General features: G+C 39.9%; 1 protein-coding gene across 15 annotated transcripts in view; it reads right to left on the bottom strand.

Moving 5' to 3' along the window:
- Positions 1-17,747, bottom strand: part of elavl4 (ELAV like neuron-specific RNA binding protein 4) — a 72,678-nt gene that overhangs the window by 31,428 nt on the left and 23,503 nt on the right. For 14 of the 15 annotated variants that reach the window (XM_079897330.1, XM_079897333.1, XM_079897334.1 and 11 more), the window contains 2 exons: positions 10,265-10,351; positions 5,009-5,249 (listed from right to left, as the gene is read on the bottom strand). In XM_079897330.1, the coding sequence (XP_079753456.1) occupies positions 5,009-5,249; positions 10,265-10,351 (328 nt within the window). The remainder of the gene's footprint in view (positions 1-5,008; positions 5,250-10,264; positions 10,352-17,747) is intronic. The other variant, XM_079897326.1, reaches the window with a different exon arrangement.

Below are 17,747 nucleotides of genomic sequence, written 5' to 3'. Positions count from 1 at the left end.
CCACCAGTTGAGAAACACTGATATAGATAAATGGTGACTCACTAAGAATAAGCAAACCTCAAAAAAATTTTTTATATATAGGTAAAGAGAGGAAAATAAATTATGGAAACGGGAAAAGGATTGTGGAATTTTGTGAACTGGTTCTCTAATTCAGTTCTTGAAACTCAAATTCATTTCCTGAATTTGAGCAAACAGGATGCAGAATTGCCAATTGAATTTGAATTTTGAAAAGTATAATTGAAATTTCCATAACTATAGCTCAATTTAAAAAGCCACATTTGAAGATGCCACTTAAGTGCCATTTTTAGAATTGCTATTTTGTTTGTATTTTTATTTGAATTTGATTGTATATTTAATAAATGAACTTTTGCAGACCGGGGTGGTAGAACACTCACCAGAATGCATTACCTGTGTTGAATTCCTTTGAAATGCAATTCAATAAAGTCCTCTTCCTGTCATTCCAATTCAGCTTCCTGTAAGATGTGGCCAATTCACATTTATACTAAACTAAAAGGGGACCAATTCTTCAATCCTGAATTGAATTTTGCCCAACTTATTGTTGCCGCACAACAGCTAACCACAAGGCCACGGCTCCAACTCCGGTATATGATTGCTTAAAGAATGTCAGCAGCAAAAAAAGATAAAAGAGAGAAAATAAAGTCAATTTTTCCCCATGCACATTTTTATATAACCCAATAGAGGGTAAATAGCCTTTAAAAAAACAAACAAAACAGAAGGTGATTAGTTTACTCCTGTGCTCATGTTTGTCAGTAGCTTTGAGATGGTGACAGAAAGTTCATTGTCAAACTATGTAAATGAGGTCTGAATAACAACCTATCATTTACTTTGTTTACTCCAGGCTGAGCGCGGAACACATCACGGCACTGAATTATGTGAGGAAGTCAGTGTTCCCTGCAATCACTATAGTAGCTAATTCCTGCCATTCTATCAGACTTTTTCCCACTACCAATTTTAGCTGTACGGTTGCGCCATTTAGATGCCGTGTTGCATGTGTTGGCTCGTTTAATTCGGCCTAATGCTGTTTTTAACAGGAAATGACAAAACATGGGAAACAGTTCATGTTTTATTTCTACAGCATCAGATAAACACGGCGCATGTTTGACATGGTGGTTTTTCACACGTTCGCAGCAGTCTAACACTTACTGAGGTGTTTCAAACCTCAACGTGCTTTTGCAAACATCAAGCACAATGAATTTTTCATGCCACTACATCTGCTTTTCCCTGCAGTTTTTCATCAGTGTGATTGTGTGAGTTTCAGCACATCTGCGAAGGACTGCTTAGATGTCTTTCTGGTTTTAAATCACATGCCGTTCTTAATTTGCTGGCGGGCGGCGCAGGCTGCACTCTGGTCAGTGTAGAGACAGAAGCCATATACAGCTACATATTGATGTCGGCTCAGCTTGGCGCTAAGGTTAGCACGCGCTAAGCTTGGCAGCAGACAGCGGACACCGCGTTTGGGTCAGCAGCGTGACAGATGGTTAGGTGCTCGGCGTGCGAGTGGGTTGTGTACCTGAACAAGCAGTCGCACAAAGCAGCTTTGATGTAAGCTACATAAGTGTTAAACACAGAGCGAACTGATAGCAGCACCGCCGCCTGCGCCAATCCATTAAATACCAACAATGGCATCTGTGGATTGGACAAGAAAGGGAAAATAATGAAGCAAAATGGCAGGCGACAAATAGGCTGGGAGCGATAGCATGTGCCGGTTGCTTTTCTGCTACACAGAGAGAGGCCTAAACCGCAGGGGGGTGGTGCGAGGGGGGTTGGCGCTGTTTCTCAGAAGCCATTTTTAATCGTGCGGTAATTATTTACTGCTTGAAGAATATGAACAGAAGATTATCTGCAGTCGCTCTTTTCCCCCTCTCTCCTCATCAGATGGAAAATCACAGATGCAATCAATTCACGTCCTTGCCTGAGTGTGTCCTTTTTCTGCCGTATCATTATAAACACAATTGTGTTCATTTTCACGCAGAAAAAGGATCCGCCGTGTCGAAAGCCTGACAAGTATCCAATTCTTTTCCCCTTTCAAACCGCCGCTCAATCAGTCTTTTCCATTTTGCTTTGTGCTGATAGCCAGAAGCGTTAACACTTTCTTAATGTATTCCATTAAAAGTTTTCATTCAATATGATTCCTGGCTCACAAGAAAATCACCATTACTCCCTATGGGCTATGTGTTTATCCTCATTATTAGCACAGAACGGGGTGTTGCTGAGGTAGCAACACTGTGCTGGGGATGTGTGCATTTAGAGTAGGGGATTTTCAGCTTGATATGAACCTTTAAAAACAAAAGCTTTCCGCTAAGTTAGCAGCATCGCCATCTGCTTTATTCGGCATCTCGACACAATCCTTGCGGTAATGACTTCTGAAATGCTTTCCCCACTGAGAGGGATGTGATAAAGCCGTTTCTGCTGACAGTTTACATAATCGCTGATAAATATTTGGTCCACTGTTTTTTGTTTTTTTTTTACTCACAGAGTGTAAATTATTCTTAGAATTATTTTTGTGCAATGAATCAACAATTTAAAAAAAATCAGAGATGAGTTTTGTTTGTGGTTTGTAAGTACATTTGTGCATTATTAGCATATACAAAGTTGTTTCTTCAACTATAGGGAATTATAATTATATGAAGGTCATATTAACACTGTTTTGGAAACTTTACAGTGTCTTCATAATTTATTTTGTGCTTTTTTTCAAGTGCCCCCTTTTTGTACAGATTTTATTATTCTAATCGTTCAATTTTAAACATGAATGAAAATATATATATATATATATATTTTTTTTTTTAATTGTACATTTCCCTTGTGAATAGACTGTTTTTATTTTTTGTCATCTACTCTCCTATTAACATGAAATATTTGAATAATTAAATATTTAATAATGTGTATTTAGGATAAATCACGTTAACTATGAAATTAGCCTTAGCAAGACAAAGGAGTTGGCCATTTTAATCCTAAAATGTTTAAGTGTCATTTCCATCGTTCAATGAATGGTGGTTGATGCATGAAAATAAAATTTTGGATATTGTTAGTAGGTTGTAAAGTATGTTTTAAGGTATTTCACTTTCTAAAAGGCTGCAGGGCCAAAAGTGGCCATAGTTGAATAAACATCCGTGCGTGTATGACTACATTAAATAAAAGATTGAGCCTCAGGTCTCCGGTGTATTCAAGTACAGCTAGAGGTCAGAAAGAAGATGATGAGAGAGCATGTGTGCATGTGAAAGTGCAAGGAGAGGAAAGAGAAGGACGGATAAACAATCTGGGGTGGCACTTTGGCAAGCGGCAATCACCCGGGTTTGACAGGGCAAGAGAACAGTAGCCGTGGCAAACGGTACATCACTGCATTGCGTCTCATCAAAGCTGACAGGAGCGGGGGAAGGGGAAAAAAAAGGAAAAGAAGAAGCCTGTCTATTACGTGCAAAGGCCCAAAGCTTCTCACCTTGTCGAGGGAGCCGTCTCTCTCTAGCTTTTCAAGTGCTGTGTAAAAGGCTCTCTTGTACGTCAAAATTCTTTGAAAAGCTGAGAAGTGACTTCTCGTCGACGTCCATACCCTATAGATGAAAGCCGAGCTGAGAGCTCAGGAAGGTTGATCTGGTCAAATATTATGACATCGAGGTTCAGATACAATCTCTCATGCCCCGCAATCTATTTTGAACCCCAGACAGCAGCTAATGACGGCAGCAGAGGGAACTCGCAGTCTCCTAGCTCGCTCTGCTTTTACAATGATCAAGAAGCGATTTGTTAGCTTAAAATTCTGAACTGGGAAATTGGACCCCTGGGATCTCAGAGCAAAGAGTGCAGTACAGGGAAGAGCCATATTTATGATGCACTATGTGTTACCGAGCCTGAACAAGGACAGAGCGGTAAGACAGTGAGTGATCCCGGTTAACGTTATCTTTTCACTTACACAACCGTCAATTTGATAAAACGCGTTCCATTTGGTGTATGTGAGGATTTCCTGAGACTTTAGTGAATTTCCCACATGTAAAGACTGAAAAAGGAGCATGTGTCAACTCTCATGACGATGGTTCTAATGACAATTCTCTTGCCCGACCATCTGACTGCCTGGCAATGAAATCCGACAAAACCTGTGGTCAAGAGCCAAGAGTCTCTCTGTCTCTCTATCTCTCTCTCTCTCCCCTTTTGTCTAAAAACCAGTGGCTTTAGGCCCGGCCCTGTTTTAATGAGATTATCCAGAGCGAAGTGTCACTAAGTAGGATATAAAATGGAGGCCATTATCTGGCATTATTTCTGAGCAGCTTCGCCATCCATCTGCTTACCACCCACATAGTCACTACGGTGGGATTAGAACTCTTATTAGCAGGGGAGTGCTGCTTAAACACCTCTATGTCCTCTTTCTCTCTCCTCCTTTCTCTCTGGGCACTGTAAACAAAGAATAGCCCTTCTCATCCAGTGTTTCCAACTCTGGAATTTCCCTGGAATTGCAGTTTGACCTGATACAACTGCATCGAACAGACCCATTGAAGCAATGATTTTAATGTAAGACTTCATTATTAATTTCATTTGTCACTATTAAATGGAGTAAAAAGAAAAAGCCATTTTTGTGATACAAGGTTGCTGGTTTTGGATGGACCTTCAAAATGCTGAATATTCTAAAATGACTTTGTTATTTAGATTTTTTTTTATCAAAAAAAATTTTTTTATTTTATTTGTATTATTATTTAGTTGACATTTTAAAGATCGCATGGTGCTTGCCTCATTTTTAAAAATGTTTCTAAATATATTTCCATATATGCTATTAGCATATAAATATTTGAGTAAATCTTGTAATTAATTTGATTAACATTAATAGACAGCTGAGAAAAGTTAATGACTACTTCCGTTCCAACCAAAGTGGCTCCCATCCCAAAGTTTCCCTTTTTAACCTATAATATCCAAGACATTGTGCCTCTTCTGCCTCTACTACACACAGTTCATTATGCAAATCAAATGCAATTTTTGTTTTGTTTTCCCCCTCCTACATTATTACCTGTGATTTTGTCTCGAACCAGCTTGCAGGACTCAATCTCGCCAATGCTGCCAAAGAGGCTGCGGAACTCTTCCTGGGTCATGTTCTGGGGCAGGTAGTTGACGATGAGGTTGGTCTTGCTGTCGTCATTAGGGCCGCCGGTCTGCATGGGCGAGGGGCAACTGCGGCTGTTGCTGGAGGGCCCGTTGGCCGTGCCAGAGTTTGGCCCATTCGTCACCTGAGGCTCCATGTTGCTGATTATCTGCAGACAAAAGAAGGTTTGAAGGATGTGGCATCTGAAACGTATGCAGTTTACTAATTCCTCAAAGTATATTATGATATTAAACCATAGAGAAAAAGCATATTTTAGCATTTACAAATCGGATTTACTATATATATTGATTACTTTAAGAAAATCTGTGGAGTTACTGACATCCCAGATAAAGGGGTTTGAAATAATCTGGTGTACGTAGCTGCAACTGCAACTATTAACTGCAAAACCTCACAGACTGACTCTAAATAATACAATGCATGACACACTTACTGAAAAACTGTTTATGCATCTCTAGACTTTCACTAGCTTTCTTCCACTCTCCCTCCCCCTCGCTGTATTACTGATATTTTTGAGTTTGGCTGTGCGTTTTGATGGTTGGCTCAACCTGACAGGTTAACAATGTGAGCCCTTCAGTGTGGAACGACTGTCATGGCGAACATCATTTGCCACTGGTTTAGCTGTGCGCTTTTAAGAGCAGGTGTTTGAAGAGAAGCTGGCTGGCCCTGGGGAAGAAGGAACAGAGGAGGCCCCAGTCTGTGCTGCTTTTCAGCCTCAAACTTTTTATTTCAAGATTGTTCCACACCGCAGTTAAATGTATTCCATCATTTGCATAAAGCATGTTTGTGTGTGAGCGCATGTGTGTTTAATTTTGTCACCCGACTCTATTTGAGGGGGCTGGGTGACATCTGGAATCGTGTCATATTCTAACTGTCACGAAGGTTGAAGATATGCGTGCGAGTGAGCGTGTGTAAGCGAGAGCAGATTAGGGGGTAAGTCTTAATGGTTGCAAAAGCAAAACTCCATGAGATTTTCTCAGGGGAACAAACAACTGCTACATCAGTCAGAGGAGCACGTTTACGACAGATTTTGCTTTAGCTTTTACACCTTTTATAACACTAGACTGACATTCTCCGACTGTCTGGACAGCCATGGCAAAGCCTAAAACCGTGTCCTAACCAGACGTGATGTGACAAAGTGACACTATATTTTGTCTGTCGCTTGGTTTTTATTTCTGCGCTGTCATTTCGAGTAGCCCAGAATGCGCTGAAATATTACTGGACCAAAGTTCTGCTCCTCATGTATATTAAACATAGAGGAGGAGAGACTAAAAATCATAGGAGGAATTTTAGAAAATACAGTCTGGTTGGAATCTTTGCAGATTCTTGTCACATCGAGTCTGATTAGGACACGGTGTAACGCTGTCCCATTGTATGCTGTGTGCTTTAGTGTCAGTCTTTTAGGAACATTCCATGAATGTTCTCATTGGTAGACAAAAGTCTTAGACCAAAAAGAGGATAGAAGAAGGAAAAAACTAAACAAATAAGATTTAAAACAGCAAGCATGACCTGATTATAGCTTATTCGAAGCTGATTCTGTAAGTCAACCATGTTTAATATTCATTTTCTTTTCCTCTCTGATTGGATGTGGCATAATTCAGATCAAGATCTGCACCGAGAGAGTGAAGGAAAAGCGCTAATGTTTCCTGCTGATAGATTCAAGAGTGTAAAATAATAGAGATGAGGAGGAGAAAAAAAATGGATCTAAGCTGAAATTCAGCTGCACTTATTTTTAGCTCTTCAAAAAAATACACTGCATCTGCACTCTGAAGTTTGACTCTCCTTTATCAAAGTGGGAATATTTAGAAAGGTTAACAATTTTTCCCCATCTGACACCACGCTCGTGTTTGCACTTGGAGTATTTTTGAGAAACACGCAGGCACAGTAAAGAGGATGCTAAAACCAAAGCTATTTAGTTGTGTATGATGAGAAACCATCAAAAATAGCTGCAGCATTTCTCAGTCTCCCTAAGTGATCTTTAAAGTCAATGTAATATCAAAATTGACCCTATTTACTTCCTTATTTCCTGTTTTGGGTCTTAATGAATTATTCATCAGGCATGTTATTCCAAATTTTAAAAAAAAGTCTTAAAATGTAATAACTGGCTCTTCCTCTGAAATGACTTTCCTTTGACAATGGCATCACTTATGCTGCATGACTTATTGAACAATGTTAACCAATAGCCAATAGCAACTATATAAAAGGAAAAAAGTGTGCATGTATATTTATATATATATATTTATTACACGGCTCTGTGAAATACTTGATTCTGATCAAGATTCTGGTTCTGGTCAATCGTGGCATCCAGTAAGAAGTCAGTGCTTTACGCTTGCTACATATTACTATATATATATATACTGTACATTTAATAAATATCATGTTTCACTTTATTACATTATTACAAAAAAGACAGATGCCCCTTTTTGGATCAATTGCGGTGCCTCTGTTTTTAGTCTTTGTAGACGTTCACATTTTTCCGACGTGACAAATAGAAAAAAAGCTGCCTGCAGCCCATAGGAGGCTCATCTGCAAAGCTCCCAGGATATGCATGTAAATGGATCCTGTTCCGCACTTCTCTGCAGAAAAGGGGAGTGGAGCGACACAAAGGGACAAAATAGCCATCGCCACAGCAGGTTTTGATTGATGTGTGTGTGTGCACATGTTTAATTCTGTGTGTTTTCATCTGTGTGCATGTGTGAGGGGAAACATATTAAGTCTGTCTGCAGCTCCTGCGGTGCACTGTTCTTTCAGGGGAAAAAGAAATGCTCAAACCTCATGGGATAAGAGCTTTGAATATTCCAGAGAAGGAACCGATAGAAATGGACACCTTTCATTCTGGTTCCAAGGACCTGTTGTGTCTCGATGGCCAATTAAAAACCTTTCTTTCCTTTCTGATCCTTTCACTAGCACTTATATGCTGCCTTATTATTTTCCTGTAGTTGAACTACCTCGTTGTCATACTGAGAAGGGTAATTGTTCTTTTACATACTCTCTATTGCTGGACATTTGCCCCAGCAGCTGACAGGGGTCAGTGTGGTGACTTTCCTTTAACTACTTTCCCTGAGTAGTTAAGATTAGATTGAAAGGCAAAAATGACAATCATATTAAATAGATTTTACTGTAAAGATTTTTATTTTAGTGATTCTTTCTGCAGGCTGTGGTCTGTAGGTGGCGACAACTGTCTTTTATGAGTGATTCACTGAGTTATTTAGCCAATTGATTCATTCAAAAATGCTGAATCATTCAGGAATGAAACATTGACCTGTATGAGTAAGTCATTGAATCTTTCACTTAAGTGATTTGTTCAAAACAATAATTAGGCTTGGAACTATATTGAAATATATTACATATATTAAAATTGGCTACTATATATTTATAATACAGACTTTTTAATATAAAATAATATATATGTATAGTATATATGTAGAGAATATAGTCTGTGGAAACTTTGCTATATTGTGTATATGAGAAAAAATACACAATATAGCAAAGGTTTCAAGGGCTATATATATGTATTGTTTTATTAACCAAATTCATTAAGAATCTTTCTTTCTGTAGAAGATATAGTCTGTGAAACCCTTGCTATTTTGTGCATTTTATCTCAGATGGTATGCTTTATTGACCAATCAGCATGACTTGAACTATCCGTTTTACAAAATCTATTTGGATACTTTTTGTGTGATGTAGAATAGCTTTTGGGCCTGTCAGCAAACTTGAACATGTAAAAGGGCAAAAAAAGCAGCTGTGGTTAGGCAAAAAAGGTAGTCTGCTTCCCCCAACTCGCTCTTTTTTGTTGCTGTTTACAGAAAGGTTTGGCTAGTTATATTGGGCCATTTAGTATGGGGATCATGTGCTAACTGAGCAACTGCCATTGATATTTGGTGATATTAATGGGAATGCTTACGAATAGCTTTGTCCAGGTTTTGCAGGGTCTAGGGCTGTCACAGAGAAAGATATGATTTCTCAGGATATCTATTTCAGTGATATCTGTCAAGAAGTAGGGAAATTTAATGAGTGGCATACATAAATTGTGCTTACAGCTCCTTTAACTGAACAGTACAGTATAAACTATTGTGGTTTGGATGCTAGCTAAGGCAGAGCCTAGCTGGCTCTCTCTGTTTGTGCTTTAGCTGTAGAAGGCAGGGAGACAGTTAGACAGACAGACAGGCAAGGCAAGCAGACAGGCAGACATGCTAAGCCATCACAAAGGCCTTGGTGTCAGCCGGGGGACAGACATCATCTTCCCTTTGATCCAACTTAACAGTAGCCCCAGATTACATTCCTTTATTTTTTCAAACGCAATGGCAGATATACCGACTGTTTCTGAACGCTGCTCGGCCTGGCTCAGGCTACGAGCGCGTGCGTCTGTGTGTGTGTGTATGCGGGAAGGAAGAGGCTCTGCCACTCTGTCTTACATAAGTGCCTTAGAGGATGTCAGGACAGGGATAAAAATACAGGTTCAACCAGTCCAATGTCCCTGAGTCACGCAGAGCCAGAGGTGTGTGTGTGTGTGTGTGTTCACAGCACTGCAGATAGATGCATTTCGGTGTGTGTTCTGATACCTGCCATTTCAACATGGCACTTTAATGGCCTTATAGATGATAAAATGTCAGGCTTCTATTCTGATGTGTGTTTTTACTGGTAATGCTCTCCAGTTATTACCAGAGCCTTCTGATGCTAGTGCTCCCTCCTATAGATGTCGGCTCTTATTTATGTGGATCTGTGACAGCTAAATCTAGGAGAAAACAACACTGGGAATCATCTTCAGGTGAAATCCAAGGTGAAATAAAGGTGAAGTTGGATTTTTTTTCTTTTTTTTTTTTTTGCGAATGCAATACAAACCAAATGCAAAATCAATCTTTTCTTTACATTCTAAAGTGATTCCTTATGCATTTATGTCATTTTTGTACTTGCACAAGACACTGGAAGGTTGCACAGACATTATACATATTGACAATACAACATCCATCCAAAATATATTATCCAGTAACATCCCTAATAACAATTACAGTAATAATACTAATAATAAGATTTATTTAAAATGTATCATTAGGCCTGTTTTGCTCTTCCCCTGCACACACCCTCCCTCTCATAGCACAATTTCATAGAAGCAATATGTCTATTAATGGGGTAAAAATGGCAGTTAGTGGGCAGCAGTCTCCTTACCATCTTTGGCTGTGTCAGCAGTCCCTTCTCAGCCCAGCCCTGGAGCTGCGGCAGGTCTGCCTGACGCCACTGAGTCTCTGTCGATCCCTACGGGAGGGGGGCAGGGTCAATATTCAAACATGCCCATTTTCTCCATACCAAACAAACACTCCTGACGGTCTCCAGGCACACTAAAACACACAGGTGGCTTTGATTTGGACTCGAAAGACACAATCGTTTGAATTTAGTTGGGTTTTATATATAGTATAATGGAAACAGGTGCTATAAATGCATGCAGAGAATGGGTGATATATAGAATAGCATATTTGCTGATGAAACGGAAGTATTTTTTCACACTCCAGGCCATAGACAAATTTGTGTAGGATATAGAAACTGCAAGTTGTGAAAAACAGCAAGCCTACTACTGTAGATTTAATATCATGGGCTTTCCGACAAATCCAGCCTCGTAAACAAGACCTTAGAGGACCAATACCGAGGCTGCCGCAATCACAGCTTGAGCCGTGGCACTAACAGGGAAAACAGCCAATTTAGGAAAAGAGGGAGACACTGAGCGTGACCTTTCTGTTGGATGGATGGAATAGAGGAGGAGTGTAATAGGAGGCATCCAGCACTACATGATGGAGGAGACACTTCTGCATCGGAAGGGATGGAGGGGGCTGGGGGGAGGGGCTTGGCGTCCTCTGCAGATCTTTAAAACATTTGTGTAAGCGTCCAGGTGTCGGGATCTACAGAAAAATGAACTGTCAGCGGAGGAGGGAGAGGAGAGAGGGATAGGGTGGGCAGGTGGATTGCTGACAGCTCTCGGTGTAGTGTTATCTGGGGCATGGGTCTGTAATTTAAAAAAGAGCCTCATGGGAATCTTTTTTAATCTCATGTGCCACCTTGGTTTTAGTTTTAGTGAGGACCGCAGGGTGTAACAAAACACTTTTATTGTTCTAGTGATGAAACATAAGTGTACATTCAGCTTTAAATGTGATGTATATATATTTGTTCTCTGATGAAACAACATATCTGCATGAACCAATCTAGAACATTAGATCCACATGCTGAATCGTTCAGAAACAATAAGAAGCGGGATGACACAGCCAAATGATGCATCAGAATTTTGGTGCATCATTCACAGTAAGGTTTAAAAAGCTCTAGCTGTTACTCTGGTTACAGAGGACAGATCAATGTCCACGGGCGACAGAAGGGAGAGGACAGACTATAAATGAATTCATCTTCTGTTTTCACTGACCTTTTCTCAAAGCTCACAGGAATCAAACATGGAATACGTAACAATGGAGAAATAGCTTTTTGTTCTCTTTCTCTTAGTCTTATTATCTCTCTCTATATTCTTTTTGTTGAAAAAATAAAACTACTCAAACTGCTGTTGTTCATATCAATTAAACAATGTCAACAAACATGTAAATTAAATTAATGTTTGTTTCTATAAATCATTTATCAGATATGCCAGAAACGATTAGCCACAGTTTGCAGGGTGTAAGGTAAGTTATCTGAAGGATTTTCTTTTAATATATTTACTTAATTACATTAACTTATTGACTCTCCCTCTTTCTCTTTCTCTAGATGCTCTATATGTAGATTCTCAAAAATATGCTGATGATAATCACAGATAATCTGTATTTTATTATTATTATTATTATTAAATACCTACCAATATTAAATACCCCATAAAATCCAACTAAGAGTTTTGTGGCTTTAGTCCATGTAATGTTAGCTTTGAGGCCATCTATATGCTAATGTTCTCCTAAACATTGACAAAATGACTTTTAGCAGATATATGCATTAAGAAATGTCTTTCTCTTTATGGAAAAAGGACAGAGAATGTTGATGGTATAAAATATTTTAAAACATCCCTGTTTTCTGTTTATGTTAACACCTGACAGAAAACTGCAGTTTTCTAGCGACTTCATGGTTGTTTTTTATTTATTTTTTTTTTTTACTGAAGTAAATTGCATCTCATATTAGCTTAGCATAACTTCACCATTACCTTAACCCCAGTAGCCACAGCACAAGAACCAATAACACAGAGATGTCACCTCACCCTCTGCGATCAAAAAAAATCTCCCACGCTTTTCTTTTCTGCTCACATGATGGTCAATAAGTCAGCCACTTCATCCATGTCAGAACATTCTCGGTCAAACAACCAATACTTAACCCCAAACATGAACCTCACTGGACTTATCTCACTGAAGCATCTCACACAATAATTTCCATGCACCTACAGCCCATATCACACAACCTTGTGCCGGATAATTGACATTACAGAGGTTCTGTTAAAACAGAGAGCCTGCCACAAAATGGAGGTCACCCTCAGTAGCTATATATAAACATATATGTGTGTGAATGTATGATCTTGCTGTTTGTGGGCTTATGGGGTTCAAAGCTATCTAAGGGAGAATTTCATCTTGAAATGTTCTTTCTTGCACTGTAATTTCTGTTTACTCACACCACTCAGGAACATGTAGCCGGGGGAACAACCTTTTCCTTCATTCATTTTTTGAGCTGCTTTAAAACATAGCAGGAGTGTGGTAAGTAGCCCTAGACTAAATCCCTTAAAATAATTCTCAGTTTGAGAAATAAACAAATTTGTATTTAACAGAGTCTCCGGACGGAGGGTACAAGTCTCCTTAATGTTCACAGAGGTTGCTGCAACTGCCCGAGACTCCAACCCTCCTGTGCACTGAACTGCTGGAGGGGATGTGAGCTGTCAGAACCCATTCAGGTACGCAGCTTCATACATTTCTTGTATCTTAACGTCAGGTCAGGAAAGTTCTCTGTGTGTATTGATTTTTATTTTTCTCTCCCTGTGTTTTGCGTGGGCTCCCCTCCTCAGTGGGACACCTCCTCCAGAGCCCTCGGGTCAGACTGCCACTCCGGCAGATCAATCAGGGCAGTAATGTGGGACGGCATGCGCCAAGACTGCTCCGCTCTGTCACCATCGATCCGCATCTACTTTACCAAATGGATTTTTTCTTCTCCGCCCTCCCTCCCTCCTCTCATTGAGTACCTCTCTCTCCCTATTATTCTTCCTCTGAGGGACTTCGAATAATAAATGCCTCAGTATAAAAGCAATTTTTCATTTAACTTTTGTTTGACACATTTTCTTCTTCCCTCTCTAGATGAAGTCCGGTTTTATGTTACGCCGGATCAATAGAAGCTTCCAAGAAGGTTCTCCCATAATTTCTCTGGCTCTCTCCCCTGGGTGATGGTGATGGGCCTGGTTGAGCCAGGACGTTAGTGGAAAGCTGAGGACCACACCCTGATCACATTACCCCATCATTAGAGCGAGCCTCATTTGATCAGTAATGAAGGCTGCTGTTCATTTGGCCCATGCCTCGTGTTCTTTCTTAGCGTCTGTTTCTGAGAGATGGGTTCCTTGCTTCTATCTAAGAGTCCAGTGAATATCTCAGCGGAATTACTCTGACCTTTTGATTTGGTTCCTGGGGTGATTCAGGGTGACTATATAATGACAGGTCTGTAGAGTAGTAGGTGAGGTTGAAAAAAGGCCACTGCAGAAACATAAACACATGAATGCTGAAAGCCGGGATTGCATCTTTTTTTCCCCCAATTAAAAAAAAAAAAAACTACCAATTTTCTCATTTAAATGCCTGGATGATGGAGAGATGATTGATTGTCTGAGAGTTTAATTGCTTGAAACCATTATCAGAGATTTTAAAAAATGAAAAATACATGAATACAGACTGACACATCAAAAACTTGAAATAAGGGAAATAAGGTACAAAATCTTGGTTCTAGATTCTTCTAGAAATCAAACTGTTCATCAAACATGTAAATTTCATGTAAAAATCTTGTAAGAAAAGAAAGGAAGGAAAAGTAGGAGATGAAAGGACTGGAAGGATGATAGGAGGAAAACATGTGAGGGTGCGTGTGGGGGACGGCAGCATCAGTGACACGTGTTTTTCCTTTGGGCTACGGGTCTGGTGAAACACCTGCGTCTCTCCCAACCCACTCTCTCCAAATCTCACAATGTTGACCTCATCAGCTGACCCCACTCTCTTTCTCTCTATCCACCGTCGCTCCTTTGCAGTTTCTCTCTCTCTCTCTCTCTCTCTGGATGAATGGCTGTATTTTCTCTCAGTGCGTGGGATCTCCTTGGCCTTAAATTAACCTCTCTTGCAGATCTTCTGTGGAAACGAATTAGCGCCCAACGTGACAGTGCGGCTAATGTGTTGGTGAGGGTTCAGCAGAGTTTTCAAATAAAAAAGGCAAAAAATTCTTCAATGCTGTGCTGATGAACTGCAATGCAAAAATGAATGTTTTCGTTAAGTTACAAAACTGCGGTGCATGCTGATGAAGATTAAAAACAAACAAACAAACGCAGCCATGATCATGCAAAAAAAAATCATACAGAGCTGGATTTCTCGACTGCATGTGCGCTTTTTGCACAATCCACTATCTAGTCCATGCTGCCATGGGGCCACTGGCTCTGTTAGCCGCTGGTAGCGGCCCAGCTCGCTGCTAAGGCGAGCAGAAAATTGGTGAGCATCTTGATTCAGGGATGACACTTAAATTTGTGTGGCTCCAGTGACCAGTTCTATCCTCAGGCTCCGGATGGAAATATGAGAGAGTTTGGCCCTCTGCCTGCTCCGGCAGGACTCGCGTCCTCCAGGCAGTATGGGGCAAGTAGCCTGCTGGGCCTGGCTTTGCGCACACACACATACACACCCAGTGGCACGCCACTGACATGGTCCAGCCCCTGGCCATCTCTGTGATATCTCCCATGGACACGAGCATTGCTTGTGACGCGGAGAGGCCTTCGCTATCAGACATGAGGCTCTTGTGTAACATCAAAGCAGATTTAATGGATGAGTACTTGGTGGATGTGTCTTTAAAATCACTCAAATCTGTATTATGAAACTCACTTTATGTGCAGGGTAATGATCAAAGCGAGACAGGGGGCTTCTTTGGGTGTGTGCACGTGTCCTTGACTGTCAACTAGCCTCAGACCACGAGTTGATTGTCAGTGACAGGCTCAGAGATACACTGCCCACCCCCACATGCTCTTTCTCTTTCACACACCCTTCCGCTTCTATCTAACCCTACACATATTGCCTCCCATTCTAGTGACTTCTACTTTAGAATAAAGTGGTATTAATGATTAACGTATTATATCAAGGTATAAATGATTGTCATGTAATGGTATATAGCATGTAATGGTATAACAATATATCACATAGAATATGTGTTGTCAAATGCCCACAAATGTATATCAAATTACAAAAATGAATTTAATCATATATTATTCCATTTGATATAATGATATAGTTTTAATATGCTATGTCATTAAAAATCTTGAATAAAATCACGCATAGCATCAGTTCTGACAGGTCTTGTCAGTCAAGCTCGCATCAGCTGACTCAGCTGATCCATGTCTGACCCATCACAGCATCTCTGTATAAGGCACCATTCAGTTTTATATGCAACGTTTTCCCGTTGTTCAGGAGCTAATTACCCTCCTTCATCCCCAGCTTCTCCTCTCGTCCACATGACCTTCTGATATTCCTCTTCGAACCAGACTGTCACTTATCTTGATTTATCTTGTTACATTAATTTATCATCATTAAGAACGTTAATGACATCTGTAAAACATTTATGTTGGTATTGTTCTGTTTATAATAAGGGGGTTCCCTGTTCTTATCCATCCATGCTATAGGCTGGATGGATAGGTGGGGAGCTCTTGCCCAGAACAGAACCATACCCCCAATTATATAATATATTATAATATTTATAATTTCCTGCAAAACTTTGTTGTGAATTATACTGGTCAACAACAGCATGCCTTCACTGGATGAGATACGCCAAAACTAAATTGCTCCCATTACACTCAACAACGACATCCACACAAGAAACAATCACCCGCAAGACACTTTGCAGAGTAGACTATAGAATTCTTCTTTTTAAATCAAACCCTAGATATACCACAGTATAATATCTACCAGCTGAAACATTTGTACTATCACATAAAATATATATGTCTTACCACCCAGCCCTACACTATACTATGCACATGCAGTCTTTTCTCAGATGTCTCCTCTGTCAAGGTTGTGTGCATATGTGTCCTGTCTCTCTAGTTGTGCAAGTGTCTATGTGGTTTCCTTTTACTCTGTGCATGCAGTATGCAGGCTGTGTCAGCTCCAGGTGGGGTGTTGACATGGCTGTAGGTAGCTGGCAGGTGGCAGAACAGTGCCGCACCTGCGCCGTGCACAGCCTCATTCCTCCATGCCCTGGAAACTATGCATACTGTGCACTCCTGAACCTCTCCGGCTAACAAGCTGCTTTACCAACTACAAATCACATTGAGACTATATAGATGAGTTTTAAAGCTGCGCTTGGGAGCCCTTGGTGAGTATTGCAGTGAGTGTGGAGAGCTGGTAAAATGAGGATGAATGTGTTTTGTTATGCAGAGTGTGAAACCCAGCTAAAGACCTTGCACCATATATTTGTCTTTTAATTATTTCCTCTGTTTAAGCTTGTCATGCAATGTTTGCTCATTATAGAGAAACATTAAAAGCTTTACAAATAGCCTGAAAGTAGATGTGTGTGTTTGTGTGTGAGGGGAGCGAAAGCAAAGGAAGACAGTGTTCGTAAGGCAGCTAACTGCATCTCAAGTTCCTGAGAGGATGAGGTGGGCTTCTGAACACACATCAACTGAGCTTTCCTTTTCTCTCTCTTTTTTTACTCTAACAAACCACACACATGAGCTCTGGTTAATCCAATCTCAGCCTCCTCATCTTCCTGCAGCCTCTTTCTCAGTCCCTTTCTCCACACTCTCTCTTTTCCAAAACATCATCTCTTATTTGCACGTTCCTTTCCAGCACACAATTCCTCAATTATTCTCTCTTCTCATTCTCCTGTAGTCTTTTGTTTTCCCTTACCTTCTACATGTTTTTAACCATTCTTCTTCACCAGTATTGGACTTCTCCTTGCACCAACAAACACCTGATTTCTGACTTTTTTGGTTTCTACAGGGAAGAACTACAGTCCGGAAGAACTACAGGGATACAAAATCCAATCCTATAAATGGGAAGCGTGATGACTGTTCCAGTATATTAACCAATATTTTAAAATACACCAATATTCTAATTCTGGCTGATACAACAAGCTGAAAAGTATTTTTATGTTATAGCTGTAACCGAAAAATGTCCAGAATAAAACTGTATACTATTTTGTCTAAAATAAATAAATAAATAAAAACACTAAAAACAAATTAACTTAACCATTTTAAAGGCTACAAGTGAAATAGGCATCACAACATTATAATGTACAGTATAAAAAAATGGGTATTCATTTAGATTTACTAAGATTTACATTCAGAAGTGTTATTAAATTAGTTTTTATTAAATTACAAGTATTAGACGAGGGAAAGTAATCAATGTAAAAATAGGACAAATGAGCATGCACAAATAAATATGCAATATTGACTGATACATATATTAATATCATCTAAACAGATAAC

This window comes from Squalius cephalus (genome assembly GCF_949319135.1).
Source record: "Squalius cephalus genome assembly, chromosome: 16".
In the NCBI taxonomy this organism is placed as follows: Eukaryota; Metazoa; Chordata; class Actinopteri; order Cypriniformes; family Leuciscidae; genus Squalius; species Squalius cephalus.
The sequence above is the reverse complement of the archived record's forward strand: the minus strand, read 5'-3'. Positions and strand labels throughout refer to the sequence as shown.